The 17672-nt window shown below is 41.9% G+C and overlaps 1 protein-coding gene across 13 annotated transcripts in view; it reads left to right on the top strand.

Moving 5' to 3' along the window:
• LOC100653470 (5'-AMP-activated protein kinase subunit gamma-2) overlaps positions 1–15254 on the top strand; it is a 54705-nt gene extending 39451 nt beyond the window's left edge. For 4 of the 13 annotated variants that reach the window (XR_005040215.2, XR_016492859.1, XR_016492860.1 and 1 more), the window contains 12 exons: positions 873–933; positions 1444–1550; positions 2215–2296; positions 7736–7794; positions 7950–7995; positions 8076–8130; positions 9874–10000; positions 11006–11171; positions 11283–11320; positions 11449–11595; positions 11667–11865; positions 14279–15254. Coding sequence is in view for 6 of the 13 variants with exons in the window: in XM_036966449.2 (XP_036822344.2) it covers positions 873–933; positions 1444–1550; positions 2215–2296; positions 7736–7794; positions 7950–7995; positions 8076–8130; positions 9874–10000; positions 11006–11171; positions 11283–11320; positions 11449–11595; positions 11667–11760; positions 14279–14310 (1014 nt within the window). In the remaining 7 variants the exon portion in view is untranslated. Of the gene's footprint in view, positions 1–476; positions 750–872; positions 934–1443; positions 1551–2214; positions 2297–7735; positions 7795–7933; positions 7996–8075; positions 8131–9873; positions 10001–11005; positions 11172–11282; positions 11321–11448; positions 11596–11666; positions 11866–14278 lie in introns of those variants that run through there. The other 9 variants (XM_036966449.2, XM_036966450.2, XM_036966451.2 and 6 more) reach the window with 6 other exon arrangements.
• The last annotated feature ends 2418 nt before the right edge of the window (positions 15255–17672 follow it).

Below are 17672 nucleotides of genomic sequence, written 5' to 3'. Positions count from 1 at the left end.
TTCATCCCTTGCCATACGGATTTATTTTTATGCACTACCCATATACGTAAATAATTCTCTATTGTGCAAATTGTTTCATTTTAATGTCTTGCAAAAAAAGTTAAGGGCATAGAGAAGGACGGGGAATCCTTGGCTTCTGGCTGCTTGGCAACATAAGGGATTTCCTAATATGGTGAAAAGCCGTGGTTGTTTCGCATGTAGGATTCTAGTGCGGGATCATAATAATAAATGCAAATTGAACGAATTCCCTTGTCGTTCACAATCCACAGAATGCGCAAAAAAAACATATGCTTCCGAGCAGATACACTGTCACACGTAGCCTATGTCAGTCTGTTTTTTTAAATAAAAATATTTTTGCTTCGTTTTTTATCCGGAAGACTTCCGGTACTCTCCTTTGTTTTATTCAGTAGTATGATCCTACTGTAGGCATTGGCTGCTTGATTGCAGCCAAATACATTTAGGAATGTTCCACTAATACAGAGTTAAGGGGTGTGTAGTCTACTAATAATGTGCCATTACAGTTACTGGCAGGCACAGTGCTCCAGATATGAATTGCCCACAGTCTACAGTAGAAACTTGGACAAGGGCAATTGAATGAGTTGCACGCAGTACGTACGTTTTGTCATTGTCAGACAGACGGGGCTTGCTTTTCTTAATGTTGCCTTTGCGCAAGGACATTTAGCCTACTGGAAGTCTCTCAAAAAGATAGATGATTTTGTCATGGTGTAAAGTGGGATCAGTTATTGAATGTATATTGTTATTTTAATCTTAACTTTGCCAAACGGCGAGTGGTTGTGCGCCTGAAAGCGTGCGTCTGATGTCATATTGTGGTAGGTTTGGAGCGCGTTCTTGACTGTCTCTTATTCTTACAGAATTTCTACGGTTTATTCGAAGGCATGCTGGAGAAACTTGAACTAGACGATGATGGTGTTGGTAAGTGCATTTACGTAGTCGACTAGTCTACATTTTCATTTTACTTGATGGTGTTACGTAGCCATTTATTTGTCGTTTTTGCAATTGTATCCGCTTATAGTTGAAGACCAGGGCTCAATATGGAATGCAGCATGCTGATTTGTAAAGTGCTGGTGTGAATTGTAATGTGAATATTAATTCCATTACATTGGTGACACCGGTTGCTATTCACAGAATATGACGCTTCATAGGTTAAATTACTCCGGTTTTGCTCATTTTTACCAATACAACAAGTGTCATCCTGATTGCAAAATCACAATCCTTCACATTGAAGCCTTATTATGCAGGATGTGTTTTGATCGTAACCCAACTATTGCCTGGTGATAGCGCAAAGCCTTCTGCAGTCCTGTCTGCATGCTCTGTTGGAATAAGGGATCCCCCAGCCCAAGAGGTGGCATCATTGGTTCAGTATGAATATTCAGATGATCCGATATACACATTTGGTGTGAATATTTGTGTCTGTCTTTACAGCTGCTGAACCAGACAGTGACATTTACATGCGCTTTATGAAGTCCCATAGCTGCTATGACATCGTCCCCACCAGCTCCAAGCTGGTTGTGTTTGACACTGGACTGCAAGTAAGTAAGCCCAGCTCCTCCACATGACTACACGTTGACATCACCTTGGAGCCATCATGGATAAGGGACCATATTCAAAAAGCGCTTCAAAGTAGAAGTGCTGATTGAGGATTTTTTTTTTTTTTTTTTGCGTTTTAGATCATAATGGATAAGACTGCATGGACACACGGGGCACCTGATCTTAGATCAGCAATCTGAGACACTTTATGGCCAGGCCCAGACAGACACACAGGGTTGAGAATTCAGACTATGTATGAATACGTTTGAGTAGGCCTGACTATAACCTAACATTGAGCATCTGTATAGCTTTTGTTTATCTTACTAGGTTTGTCCACTGAGGGACATTCTTATGGCCATTGAAGTGTCTCCTTGGTTTGAAAGGCACTGAGAGGGGTTTGGTTAATGTTCCATGAGGAGAGCAGTGCTATTGCTAGTGCTAATGATTTGCCTCATAAAATGGTTAAACAGTAATCAGCCACTGAATCTATTAAACTCAAGGTTGTAGTTCCCTTATCTGAGTATGAAACCCCTTAAAACCAGAATGCTTTAGTGTTTGATTTGGATTTCAATTGAACACTTCCACATTTGTACAATATGTACAACACCACCTTCAGAACCTTGCCATCCATGTGTTTTTGTGCATGATTGTGGTCTTTTCTCACAGGTGAAAAAGGCTTTCTATGCCTTAGTGGCCAATGGGGTGCGAGCTGCTCCACTGTGGGACTCGGAGAGGCAGTGTTTTGTGGGTAAGAAACGCCTTTTGTGTATGACACACGTTCACATGAAATGCATTCATGCTTAATGCATTCACTGATGCGAACACCTATATCCACCAATGAATGCATATCAGGGCCATAGCCAGGGTCTGAGATTTAGTCAGGTCCGGGAAGAAAGTTGAAGCTCGTTTAATGCATTTCTATACAATTAAAACATTCTTAAAATACTAATTCAAAGAACAGCCAAAACAAGCAAAACCCCAGCCATTATCACATTGGTTGCTGTAGCGTCATTCACATCAGTCGATCTATAAACACACAGCCTGTTAGCCATATAGCTAGCCACTACACATTAACTCAGCACCAGAATTAAAAACTTTTTAGTTGTTCCAGTTTTACAGCTAATTTCCTACAATTCTACACATATTGCAATATTGAAAACTTATCTGAGTGAGACTAACAAAATGAATGGGGTTCCTGCAGGCCCTGTCGGTAATTCCTCTATGATTATTACATGTTTAGATAGCTGGCTAGACTCTAGACTAATTTACCCATCTAAAACATGTTAATTGACATGGGCTAATTGAATGACTGTCAGTGAGTGACACAACAAGAGTAAAACTGATGTTGCACAACCAAGTTTTGAAATTGCACCTTGTGTATTCTACTATTCTAACTCTCAAATTGAAACCCCAACTGAGTTCCAAATGTATATATATATACAGTGCCTTGCGAAAGTATTCGGCCCCCTTGAACTTTGCGACCTTTTGCCACATTTCAGGCTTCAAACATAAAGATATAAAACTGTATTTTTTTGTGAAGAATCAACAACAAGTGGGACACAATCATGAAGTGGAACGACATTTATTGGATATTTCAAACTTTTTTAACAAATCAAAAACTGAAAAATTGGGCGTGCAAAATTATTCAGCCCCCTTAAGTTAATACTTTGTAGCGCCACCTTTTGCTGCGATTACAGCTGTAAGTCGCTTGGGGTATGTCTCTATCAGTTTTGCACATCGAGAGACTGAATTTTTTTCCCATTCCTCCTTGCAAAACAGCTCGAGCTCAGTGAGGTTGGATGGAGAGCATTTGTGAACAGCAGTTTTCAGTTCTTTCCACAGATTCTCGATTGGATTCAGGTCTGGACTTTGACTTGGCCATTCTAACACCTGGATATGTTTATTTTTGAACCATTCCATTGTAGATTTTGCTTTATGTTTTGGATCATTGTCTTGTTGGAAGACAAATCTCCGTCCCAGTCTCAGGTCTTTTGCAGACTCCATCAGGTTTTCTTCCAGAATGGTCCTGTATTTGGCTCCATCCATCTTCCCATCAATTTTAACCATCTTCCCTGTCCCTGCTGAAGAAAAGCAGGCCCAAACCATGATGCTGCCAGCACCATGTTTGACAGTGGGGATGGTGTGTTCAGCTGTGTTGCTTTTACGCCAAACATAACGTTTTGCATTGTTGCCAAAAAGTTCAATTTTGGTTTCATCTGACCAGAGCACCTTCTTCCACATGTTTGGTGTGTCTCCCAGGTGGCTTGTGGCAAACTTTAAACAACACTTTTTATGGATATCTTTAAGAAATGGCTTTCTTCTTGCCACTCTTCCATAAAGGCCAGATTTGTGCAATATACGACTGATTGTTGTCCTATGGACAGAGTCTCCCACCTCAGCTGTAGATCTCTGCAGTTCATCCAGAGTGATCATGGGTCTCTTGGCTGCATCTCTGATCAGTCTTCTCCTTGTATGAGCTGAAAGTTTAGAGGGACGGCCAGGTCTTGGTAGATTTGCAGTGGTCTGATACTCCTTCCATTTCAATATTATCGCTTGCACAGTGCTCCTTGGGATGTTTAAAGCTTGGGAAATCTTTTTGTATCCAAATCCGGCTTTAAACTTCTTCACAACAGTATCTCGGACCTGCCTGGTGTGTTCCTTGTTCTTCATGATGCTCTCTGCGCTTTTAACGGACCTCTGAGACTATCACAGTGCAGGTGCATTTATACGGAGACTTGATTACACACAGGTGGATTGTATTTATCATCATTAGTCATTTAGGTCAACATTGGATCATTCAGAGATCCTCACTGAACTTCTGGAGAGAGTTTGCTGCACTGAAAGTAAAGGGGCTGAATAATTTTGCAGGCCCAATTTTTCAGTTTTTGATTTGTTAAAAAAGTTTGAAATATCCAATAAATGTCGTTCCACTTCATGATTGTGTCCCACTTGTTGTTGATTCTTCACAAACTAAAAATAGTTTTATATCTTTATGTTTGAAGCCTGAAATGTGGCAAAAGGTCGCAAAGTTCAAGGGGGCCGAATACTTTCGCAAGGCACTGTATATAGATAGATATAGTGCCAGTCAAAGGTTTGGACACATTTACTCATTCAAGTTTTTTTTTATTTGTACAATTTTCTACATTGTAGAATAATAGTGAAGACATCAAAACTATGAAATAATTCATATGGAATCATGTAGTAAGTTTAAAAAAAAGTAAAACAAATCTAAATATATTTTCTATTTGAGATTCTTCAAAGTAGCCACCCTTTGCATTGATGCCAGCTTTGCATGCTCTCAACCACCTTCATGGGGAAGTCACCTGGAATGCATTTCAATTAACAGGTGTGCCTTGATAAAAGTTAATTTGTGGAATTTCTTTCCTTAATGCGTTTGAGACAATCAGTTGTGCTGTAACAAGGTAGGGCTGGTATACAGAAGATATCCCTATTTGGTAAAAGACCAAGTCCATATTATGGCAAGAACAGCTCAAATAACCAAATAGAAACGACTGTCCATCCTTACTTTAAGACATGAAGGTCAGTCAATCCGGAACATTTCAAGAACTTTGAATGTTTCTTCAAGTGCAGTCGCCAAAACCATTAAACACTATGATGAAACTGGCTCTCATGAGGACCGCCACAGGAAAGGAAGACCCAGAGTTACCTATACGTTCATTAGAGCTACCAGCCTCAGAAATTGCAGCCCAAATAATAGCTTCACAGAGTTCAAATGACAGACACATCTCAACATGAACTGTTCAGAGGAGACTGTGTGAATCAGGCCTTCATGGTCAAATTGCTGCAAAAAAAACACTATTAAACGACACCAATAAGAAGAAGAGACTTGCTTGGGCCACGAAACATGAGCAATGGACATTAGACTGGTGGAAATCTGTCATTTGGTCTGATGAGTGCAAATTTGAGATTTTTGCTTCCAGCCGCCGTGTCTTTGAGGCGCGGTGTGGGTGAACGGATGTTCTCCGCATGTGTGGTTCCCACCGTGAAGCATGGAGGAGGAGGTGTGATGGTGTGGGGGTGCTTTGCTGGTGACACTGTCAGTGATTTATTTGGAATTCAAGGCACCCTTAACCAGCATGGCTACCACAGCATTCTGCAGCGATACGCCATCCCATCTGGTTTTCGCTTAGTGGGACTATCATTTGTTTTTCAGTAGGAAAAAGTCAGACTGTTCTCTCTACTACCGCATGGCAAGCGGTACCGAAGTGCCAAGTCTAGGACAAAAATGCTTCTCAACAGTTTTTACCCCCAAGCCATAAGACTCCTGAACAGATAATCAAATGGCTACCCGGACTATTTGCATTGTGTGCCTCCCCCAACCCCTCTTTTTACACTGCTGCTACTCTGTTTATCAAATATGCACAGTCACTTTAACTATACATTCATGTACATACTACCTCAATTGGGCCGACCAACCAGTGCCTGTATGTAGCCTCGCTACTTTTATAGCCTCGCTACTGTTTTTCACTGTCTTTTTATTGTTGTTATTTTTCTTTACTTACCTATTGTTCACCTAACAGCTTTTTTTGCACTATTGGTTAGAGCCTGTAACTAAGCATTTAACTGTAAGGTCTGTGGTATTCGGCGCACGTGACAAATAAACTTTGATTTGATTTGACCCAACACACCTCCAGGCTGTGTAAGGGCTATTTGACCAAGAAAGAGAGTGCTGCATCAGATGACCTGGCCTCCACAATCACCCGACCTCAACCCAATTGAGATGGTTTGGGATGAGTTGGACCGCAGAGTGAATGAAAAGCAGCCAACAAGTGCTCAGCATATGTGGGAACTCCTTCAAGACTGTTGGAAAAGCATTACTCATGAAGCTGGTTGAGAGAATGTCAAGTGTGCAAAGCTGTCATCAAGGCAAAGGTTGGCTAATTTGAAGAATCCAAAATCTAAAATATATTTAGATTTGTTGAACACTTTTTTTGGTTACTACATGATTCCATATTTGTTATTTAATAGTTTCAATGTCTTCACTATTATGCTACAATAAAAAAATAATACAAATAAAGAAAAACTCTTGAATGAGTAGGTGTGTCCAAACTTTTGAATTTCTTTCTTAAATGTCTGGAATTTGTGAGTATTGTTAGGTACTGTATACTGCATTGTTGGAGCTAGAAACATAAGCATTTTGCTGCACCTGCGATAACATCTGCTAATTATGTGTACGAGACAGATAAAGTTTTATTTGATTTATAGACCACATAAGATTAGACAACATGAATAAAATTCGGTGAACTGGTTCTACTCTTTTTGGCCATTTCTGGTGTTTTGTGGTGTGAAACTGAATGGGTCGAGCACAACACGTCAACTCTCTGTTACCCATAGCTAGACAGGCTACAAATGTTTTATCAATACGTTTTTTTTTGTTAAGTTTGCATTCAATTGCCCATCCCTGTTGCACATAACAAGCTTCCATTCCCCCTGTCACGAGGGAACTCATGGCTGATGTAAGATGAAATTGGCATCCCTGTTACGGTCAACCCTGTTACGGTCAACCCTGTTACGGTCAACCCTGTTATGGTCAACCCTGTTATGGTCAACCCTGTTACGGTCAACCCTGTTACGGTCAACCCTGTTACGGTCAACGCTGTTACGGTCAACCCTGTTACGGTCAACCCTGTTATGGTCAACCCTGTTACGGTCATCCCTGTTACGGTCATCCCTGTTATGGTCAACCCTGTTACGGTCAACCCTGTTACGGTCAACCCTGTTACGGTCAACCCTGTTATGGTCAACCCTGTTATGGTCAACCCTGTTATGGTCAACCCTGTTATGGTCAACCCTGTTACGGTCAACCCTGTTACGGTCAATGCTGTTACGGTCAACCCGGACACTTTATTTGACACTTAGGAACTTACTATAGTCATTTTTATTTAACCTGTTGAGATGGGAAAACGTGTTTTTTAATTAAGTTGTACATGTGCTCTTTTTTATTATTTAGATGAAGCTATATTACCCAAAAGGTATACTCATTTGGTGGAACGACCCAGATAACAATTATCTCCAGATTTAAATACGATGTTAGTCACTTTTGTTACGAGTCCTAGCCAGTCGAGCGTGATTTGTTGACATGAAGTCCGTTAGCAACCTAAAGCTTTACGACAGCTTCATGACAACCGTTAGTCATTCTGAAGGCATACATGTCTTCTCATTTCAGGAATGTTGACAATCACCGACTTCATCATCATACTACACAGATACTACAAGTCACCGTTGGTAAAGTTTGAGTTGACGAAACCATGTTGCGTTATGTTTGTTCAACATTTGAAACCTATGATGGATTTCTGTAGTTCTGTATTGTGTGTGTGTGTGTGTGTGTGTGTGTGTGTGTGTTTTATTTTTTATATCTATATAGTTGTGTTGTTTTATAGGTGCAAATATATGAGTTGGAAGATCATAAGCTTGAGACATGGAGAGGTATGTAAAGAGCTCTGGTTTATATTATAACATTAAACTAGATGTACCGAACGTTGAACTCCCATCGTCCCTCTCCACAGAAGTATATTTGCAAGAGACATTCAAACCTTTAGTGAACATATCACCCGAATCAAGGTAAGTTGTTACTGCATAACAATGTCTATTATGCAGTTGTGAATGTGTGCATGACTGTTTGCCATGTACAGTGGGGCAAAAAAGTATTTAGTCAGCCACCAATTGTGCAAGTTCTCCCACTTAAAAAGATGAGAGAGGCCTGTAATTTTCATCATAGGTACACTTCAACCATGACAGACAAAATGAGAAGAAAACAAATCCAGAAAATCACATTGTAGGATTTTTAATGAATTTATTTGCAAATTATGGTGGAAAATAAGTATTTGGTCCACTACAAACAAGCAAGATTTCTGGCTCTCACAGACCTGTAACTTATTTTTTAAGAGGCTCCTCTGTCCTAAACTCGTTACCTGTATTAATGGCACCTGTTTGAACTTATCAGTATAAAAGACACCTGTCCACAATCCCAAACAGTCACACTCCAAACTCCACTATGGCCAAGACCAAAGAGCTGTCAAAGGACACCAGAAACAATTGTAGACCTGCACCAGGCTGGGAAGACTGAATCTGCAATAGTTAAGCAGCTTGGTTTGAAGAAATCAACTGTGGGAGCAATTATTAGGAAATGGAAGACATACAAGACTGATAATCTCCCTCGATCTGGGGCTCCATGCAAGATCTCACCCCGTGGGGTCAAAATGATCACAAGAACCAGAAATCCCAGAACCACACGGGGGGACCTAGTGAATGACCTGCAGAGAGCTGGGACCAAAGTAACAAAGCCTACCATCAGTAACACACTACGCCGCCAGGGACTCAAATCCTGCAGTGCCAGACGTGTCCCCCTGCTTAAGCCAGTACATGTCCAGGCCCGTCTGAAGTTTGCTAGAGAGCATTTGGATGATCCACAAGAAGATTGGGAAAATGTTATATGGTCAAATGAAACCAAAATATAACTTTTTGGTTAAAAACTCAACTCGTTGTGTTTGGAGGGCAAAGAATGCTGAGTTGCATCCAAAGAACACCATACCTACTGTGAAGCATGGGGGTGGAAACATCATGCTTTGGGGCTGTTTTTCTGCAAAGGGACCAGGACGACTGATCTGTGTAAAGGAAAGAATGAATGGGGCCATGTATTTGTGAGATTTTGAGTGAAAACCTCCTTCCATCAGCAAGGGCATCGAAGATGAAACGTGGCTGGGTCTTTCAGCATGACAATGATCCCAAACACACCGCCCGGGCAACGAAGGAGTGGCTTCGTAAGAAGCATTTCAAGATCCTGGAGTGGCCTAGCCAGTCTCCAGATCTCAACCCCATAGAAAATCTTTGGAGGGAGTTGAAAGTCTGTGTTGCCCAGCAACAGCCCCAAAGCATCACTGCTCTAGAGGAGATCTGCATGGAGGAATGGGCCAAAATACCAGCAACAGTGTGTGTGAACCTTGTGAAGACTAACAGAAAATGTTTGACCTCTGTCATTGCCAACAAAGGGTATATAACAAAGTATTAAGATAAACTTTTGTTATTGACCAAATACTTATTTTCCACCATAATTTGCAAATAAATTCATTAAAAATCCTACAATGTGATTTTCTGTATTTTTTTTCCCTCATTTTGTCTGTCATAGTTGAGGTGTACCTATGATGAAAACTACAGGCCTCTCTCATCTTTTTAAGTGGGAGAACTTGCACAATTGGTGGCTAACTAAATACTTTTTTGCCCCACTGTATGTGGTTTGAATATACATACCTGCGAAGACAACGCCTGCATTTTCTTTTAATGTGCATTTTATGTTTGTCTTTGAAGCATATTTGATGCGGTGTATTCCCTCATCAAAAACAAGATCCACCGTCTGCCTGTCATCGACCCTGTTACGGGAAACCCACTTTACATCCTCACACACAAGAGGATCCTCAAGTTCCTACAGCTCTTTGTAAGTCTCTAACCATTACTGACAACCTGACATTAGGTTTTATGATAATACACACTAGTCCCATTGGGGAAGAATATAAGAAAAACGGTCTTTCTTGAAACAATAATCTGACAACTCTGCTTTTACTTGAACACTGCCCTTGGAGTTGGACAATAATCTGACAACTCTGCTTTTACTTGAACACTGCCCTTGGAGTTGGACAATAATCTGACAACTCTGCTTTTACTTGAACACTGCCCTTGGAGTTGGACAATAATCTGACAACTCTGCTTTTACTTGAACACTGCCCTTGGAGTTGGACAATAATCTGACAACTCTGCTTTTACTTGAACACTGCCCTTGGAGTTGGACAATAATCTGACAACTCTGCTTTTACTTGAACACTGCCCTTGGAGTTGGACAATAATCTGACAACTCTGCTTTTACTTGAACACTGCCCTTGGAGTTGGACAATAATCTGACAACTCTGCTTTTACTTGAACACTGCCCTTGGAGTTGGACAATAATCTGACAACTCTGCTTTTACTTGAACACTGCCCTTGGAGTTGGACAATAATCTGACAACTCTGCTTTTACTTGAACACTGCCCTTGGAGTTGGACAATAATCTGACAACTCTGCTTTTACTTGAACACTGCCCTTGGAGTTGGACAATAATCTGACAACTCTGCTTTTACTTGAACACTGCCCTTGGAGTTGGACAATAATCTGACAACTCTGCTTTTACTTGAACACTGCCCTTGGAGTTGGACAATAATCTGACAACTCTGCTTTTACTTGAACACTGCCCTTGGAGTTGGACAATAATCTGACAACTCTGCTTTTACTTGAACACTGCCCTTGGAGTTGGACAATAATCTGACAACTCTGCTTTTACTTGAACACTGCCCTTGGAGTTGGACAATAATCGGACAACTCTGCTTTTACTTGAACACTGCCCTTGGAGTTGGAGAAGAAGGTGAATAGAAACTGAAAGTGTCTCTCTCGCTATGTTGTGTTGTTCCAGGTGCGCGAGATGCCCAAGCCAGCCTTTATGAAGCAGACCCTGGGGGAGCTGGGCATCGGTACCTACAAGAACATAGCTTTCATCCACCCTGACACACCCATCATCAAGGCCCTGCAGATCTTCGTAGAGAGGAGGGTGTCTGCCCTGCCTGTGGTGGACGTATCTGGTACGTGTTACTGTAAAACACTTTGTGACAGCTGTTGTTCAAAGATGCTTTAAAAGATTCAGTTTAACTCTCGTGGTGAAGCCTAATGGTTATGTTTCAATCTCCTCACAGGGAAAGTGGTGGATATTTACTCCAAATTTGATGTCATAGTAAGTGGTTACTAAATATTGATGATCTTAATACATCTTGGTAATCACCTGACTTCCTCCCTCAACAATATATTGTGAATATTTTCCTTCAAAATAGATCCATATGAGTGTGTGTATGTATCATGTAGAACCTGGCAGCAGAGAAGACATATAATAACCTGGACCTCACCGTGACCCAGGCTCTGAGGCATCGCTGCCAGTACTTTGAGGGGGTCATGCAGTGCCACAAGCTGGACACACTGGAGACCATCGTGGACAGGATTGTCAAAGCAGAGGTGAGTTCTAACACACACGCCTCTTCCTCTCTTTTTCTCTTTCTCTCTAACTTTGTGTGTGTGTGTGTCAGGTCCATCGGTTGGTGGTGGTGGATGATCGTTCGGCCATCGAGGGCATCGTCTCCCTGTCTGACATTCTGCAGGCCCTGGTGCTCAGCCCAGCAGGTATAGACGCTCAGCATTCCTAACCCCCCTCATCCTACACCTGGACCCTGAGCTCCCTCCCTCCCCACCCACCCTGTCGTGCCCCGCCCTGTACCTCTCACACAGGTAGGACACAAACACAAACTCTGGCCCTTGCTGGTTGGCACCCACATGCGGATGGCACGTGCCTGTGCTCGTGAGCTGTCCTGTATTGACAACTTGTTATGGTGTAGTATGGGCTTGTCTGTGTCCTGTCCTTTCCTCCTACCCTCTGATTAAAATTGAATCAAATCAAATTGTATTTGTCACATGCGCCGAATACAACACGTGTAGACCTTACAGTGAAATGCTTCATACCTTAAAAAAAATACCTTAAAAAAGTAAGAGATAAGAAAAACAAATAATTAAAGAGCAGCAGTAAACAACAATAGTGGGGCTATATACAGGGGGTACGGGTACAGAGTTAATGTGGAGGCTATATACAGGGGGTACGGGTACAGAGTTAATGTGGAGGCTATATACAGGGGGTACGGGTACAGAGTTAATGTGGAGGCTATATACAGGGGGTACGGGTACAGAGTTAATGTGGAGGCTATATACAGGGGGTACCAGTCAATGTGGAGGCTATGTACAGGGGGTACCGGTACAGAGTTAACGCGGAGGCTATATACAGGGAGTACCGGTACAGAGTCAATGTGGAGGCTATATACAGGGAGTACCGGTACAGAGTCAATGTGGAGGCTATATACAGGGAGTACCGGTACAGAGTCAACGTGGAGGCTATATACAGGGGGTACCGGTACAGAGTCAACGTGGAGGCTATATACAGGGGGTACCGGTACAGAGTCAACGTGGAGGCTATATACAGGGGGTACCGGTACAGAGTCAATGTGGAGGCTATATACAGGGGGTACCGGTACAGAGTCAATGTGGCTATATACAGGGGGTACCGGTACAGAGTCAATGTGGAGGCTATATACAGGGAGTACCGGTACAGAGTCAATGTGGAGGCTATATACAGGGGGTACTGGTACAGAGTCAACGCGGAGGCTATATACAGGGGGTACCGGTACAGAGTCAACGCGGAGGCTATATACAGGCAGTACCGGTACAGAGTCAATGTGGAGGCTATGTACAGGGGGTACCGGTACAGAGTCAACGTGGAGGCTATATACAGGGGGTACTGGTACAGAGTCAACGCGGAGGCTATATACAGGGGGTTCCGGTACAGAGTCAATGTGGAGGCTATGTACAGGGGGTACCGGTACAGAGTCAATGTGGAGGCTATATACAGGGGGTTCCGGTACAGAGTCAATGTGGAGGCTATATACAGGGGGTACCGGTACAGAGTCAATGTGGAGGCTATATACAGGGGGTACCGGTACAGAGTCAATGTGGAGGCTATATACAGGGAGTACCGGTACAGAGTCAATGTGGAGGCTATATACAGGGGGTTCCGGTACAGAGTCAATGTGGAGGCTATATACAGGGAGTACCGGTACAGAGTCAATGTGGAGGCTATATACAGGGGGTACCGGTACAGAGTCAATGTGGAGGCTATATACAGGGAGTACCGGTACAGAGTCAATGTGGAGGCTATATACAGGGGGTACCGGTACAGAGTCAATTCGGAGGCTATATACAGGGAGTACCGGTACAGAGTCAATGTGGAGGCTATATACAGGGGGTTCCGGTACAGAGTCAATGTGGAGGCTATATACAGGGAGTACCGGTACAGAGTCAATGTGGAGGCTATATACAGGGGGTTCCGGTACAGAGTCAATGTGGAGGCTATATACAGGGGGTACCGGTACAGAGTCAATGTGGAGGCTATATACAGGGAGTACCGGTACAGAGTCAACGCGGAGGCTATATACAGGGGGTACCGGTACAGAGTCAATGTGGAGGCTATATACAGGGAGTACCGGTACAGAGTCAACGCGGAGGCTATATACAGGGGGTACCGGTACAGAGTCAATGTTTCAATGTGTGGGGGCACCGGTGTCAAGGTAATTGAGGTAATTATGTACATGTAGGTAGAGTTTGAGTGGCTATGCATAGATAATAACAGAGTAGCAGCAATGTAGGGGGGGGGGCTCCTCTGTTGTCTTGTTATTGTCTGCTTATAGTTTCAATAAAAGATTAATGATAATTGATGTAAGATAAAGTGTTTGCATTTCTGTGCTTTGGAAGGAAATGCATTTGCTGCTGCAGTCATAATGCATTTGGAATTTGCTGGTGCATCAGTTCCCAGAATAAAAAGTACAGTGAGCAAGACACATTATCTTTGATGTGAGACGTGATGAGAAAGAAACCTGAAGCATCTTGCACAACTCTCTCCCTGAAGCAAAGAAGCCTACTGTTATGTTGGGCATTAGCCTGGTCCCAGATCTGTTGGTGCTGTATAGGCAACAACTATTGTCGTTGCTATGCCATAACAACAACCATAAGAGTTGGCTATACAGCACAATAAGATCTGAGACCAGGCTAGTAGGATGTGTTATTGTGTTCTCACATGTTTGTCCTCTCCCCCTCCTAGATGCCTGCAGAGAGGAGGGCCTGCTGGAGTGAGAGGGGAAAAGCTGTGGGGACCACTGAGGTTGAAGGCTGTTATAGAACTTAGTATTCTACTTCTATAGCTTCAGACATGGGGCCCGGAGCCCTTGGTATTGATGCTCTAGACTTTGAAACCAGAAGGATGGGCTGGACTTCACTAGACTGGATTGGACTGATACGGGGATGTAAAGGGCTCTAATGCCCGAGGACCAGCATCTCTCTGTCTAAATGGAACTGGGCTTCATTCACTGTGGGAGGGTTATAGTAGGGTGGAATGATGACGCAGGGTGAGGTTGAGCCAGTCTGGAGACTGTGGCTATGTATATGAGAGCTATGTATATTTAGGGTTCTCTCTCTATCATGCTGCTCTGTCGTTGTTCCCAGCAACAGTGCCTAGTCACTCCCAGTAAGTTTTAAACCTTCAAGGATCAAGAAGATTGACCGATATGGTCAAAGCATCTTAGACTTGATGATATACACTTTTAGGAGAAATGGCAGGTTTTCATGCTTTACCTTGTAATGGTGGGAGGGTCTGTATTTTTATATGAGTAATATGCTGTGAAGAGAGACAGAACATAAAAAAGGGCCTTATTTTAAGACGTGTTTTGCCTGCTTTATGTACTTGCAAAGGAAAATGGCCGATTCTGAACTGCTCACTACTGGTCTCCTGTGCAGTGTCCAGAGTAACACAACTCTGGCAAAACTCATCTGTGTTCTATTACTGTAAACAACAACGTTTTGAAGAAAAGTGCCAGAGAAAGCTTTTTTTTATTTAAGTTTAAACAAATTATGTTAAACTGACTACAGTTTAATATTCTCTTTGTAAATATGTGGCAGTAATATTCAGAGCAAGATGGACTACATGTGCAAGCGATAAATGACACTATAACAGTTGTAAATGTTGTTCTTTACTTTTCTAAAAGCAGCTAAATAAACAATGACACTGTATTTTTATGTAATGTGTGTTGCTGCGTATGTTCATTTTTATGGTACATTTTCACCACCACATATTTAACTATTGTTTTATTTTGAGTTAGCAAGAAAGCCAAATTAAAAGTGCCTAGGTAAATACATTTGATATAATGATAATCCTAAATACATTGATGTAATATTTTGATAACCGCCATACACAATCATTTTAATGTCACAGTATAACACATGTTTTATGCTCTTCTCTGATGAAACTTATTTGGTCATGGCTATAATGCCTTCAATGATAATCATCAGATCATTGGATGTCTGAACACTGCCACCATCTAGTGGTTAGGAGCTGCACTGCAGGCATATCTGCACCTGTTCAATGATTGACCATCACGAGTCCTGAGAGTAGTCTTTGATGGCACCATAAGCATATTTAGTCTGAGGCTCAGAGGAGATCAATGGCAGTTTGTCTTTTCCCCCCTCTTGTCTTCGAAACTTCATGCTAGCAAATATTTGGAGGGCTCCTATGACAAATTGAAATGGAAGCAACATCCTAATGTGTAAAACATGATTTTAATATTTAAAGTAAACAAAATGTCTTCGGGCCATAGACAGATCAGCAAACACCACCAAGGTGCCCCTCAAAAGCTGTTCTACTTCAGCTTTTAAGCAAAGGATACTCCCAAAACATTTCCAAACACCAGCCACAAGATGACAGTGTAATATAAGCAGTATTTTTTTTATTTGTTTTTACCTTTACCTTTAACTAGGCAAGTCAGTAAAGAACAAATTCTTGTTTTCAATGAAGGCCTAGGAACAGTGGGTTAACTGCCTGTTCAGGGGCAGAACGAAAGATTTGTACCTTGTCAGCTCGGGGATTTGAACTTGCAACCTTCCGGTTACTAGTCCAACGCTCTAACCACCATGAGGTGCTAATGCTGCATTCATAACCAAGTTTACCACATACGACTGGGAAAATCCACTTCAACGCCACTCCTAGTCGTCATTACTAGTGGGTCATCTATCATCCCTGAGCTCCCACTTCTCCCTTAAGTGACCTCTTAAGTCACCTATTAATTAAACTACCATTGATAACAGCATTTCGGCAGTTAAATGTAACAAAATATTTATGAAAAAAAAATCTAATATAGTTTACGAACCCTCATTTGTTTACAAGCATAATAGCTGTACTTTTAGTTTATGGTTGATGCAACTTGTTGGCCATTAGCCAATCAGCGTTTCTTGAGTTCAAAGCATGTGAATGCATCCAACTGGTATTTACGACTTCACAACTGGTAATTACAATGCCTTCAGAAAGTATTCAGACCCCTTGACTTTTTTCACATTTTGTACAGCCTTTTCTAAAATTGATTCAATAGTTTTTTTCCCTCATAAATCTACACACAATACCCCATAATGACAAAGAAAAAAACTTTTTTAGAAATGCTAGAAAAATTATTACAAAATTTAATTTAAATGTATTAAAATTGAAATACCTAATTTACATAAGTATTCAGACCCTTCACATAGTACTTTGTTGAAGCACCTTTGGCAGCGATTACAGCCTCGAGTCTTCTTGGGTATGACGCTATAAGCTTGGCACACCTGTATTTGGGGATTTTCTCCAATTCTTCTCTGCAGATCCTCTCAAGCTCAGTCAGGTTGGTTGGGGAGCGTTGCTGCACAGCTATCTTCTCCCCCTATTGCTCAGTTTTTCCGGGTAGCCAGCTCTAGGAAGAATCTTGGTGGTTCCAAACTTCTTCCATTTAAGAATGATGGAGGCCACTGTGTTCTTGGGGACACTACTGCAGACATTTCTTCCCCAGATCTGTGCCTCGACACAATCCTGTCTCGGAGCTCTAGGGACAATCCCTTCAACATCTTGGCTTGGTTTTTGCTCTGACATGCACTGTCAACTGTGGGACCTTATATAGACGGGTGTGTGCCTTTCCAAATCATGTCCAATCAATTGAATTTACCACAGGTGGACTCCAATCAAGGTGTAGAAACATCTCAAGGATGATCAATGGAAACAGGATGCACCTGACCTCAATTTCATGTTTCATAGCAAAGGGTCTGAATATTTATGGAAAGGTATTTCTGTTTTATTTTTTAATAGATTTGCACATTTAAAAAAAAAAAACTTTTTGTTTTGTCATTATGAGGCATTGTGTGTAGATTGTAGAAAACGTCAAGGGGTCTGAATACTTTCCAAAGGCACTGTATCACCTTCCCACTTGGTTATGAACACAACATAAGCACCATGTGCGTGTATGATAGATAGACACACTGTGAAGGCTAGTATAATGTCGTTTCGTGGCACTCCAAATGAGACGAGATGTTTTGCTCCAAATTCCCCAACAAAACAGTATTTATTTATAGAAATGACATGCCATGTATTACCAGGCAGTAGATACAGGCATCCGCTAGTCTGTGTGTGGAGTAAGAATGGTACT

Source organism: Oncorhynchus mykiss, chromosome 28 (assembly GCF_057628025.1).
Source record: "Oncorhynchus mykiss isolate SJ-2025 chromosome 28, ASM5762802v1, whole genome shotgun sequence".
Lineage (NCBI taxonomy): Eukaryota > Metazoa > Chordata > Actinopteri > Salmoniformes > Salmonidae > Oncorhynchus > Oncorhynchus mykiss.
The sequence above is the reverse complement of the archived record's forward strand: the minus strand, read 5'-3'. Positions and strand labels throughout refer to the sequence as shown.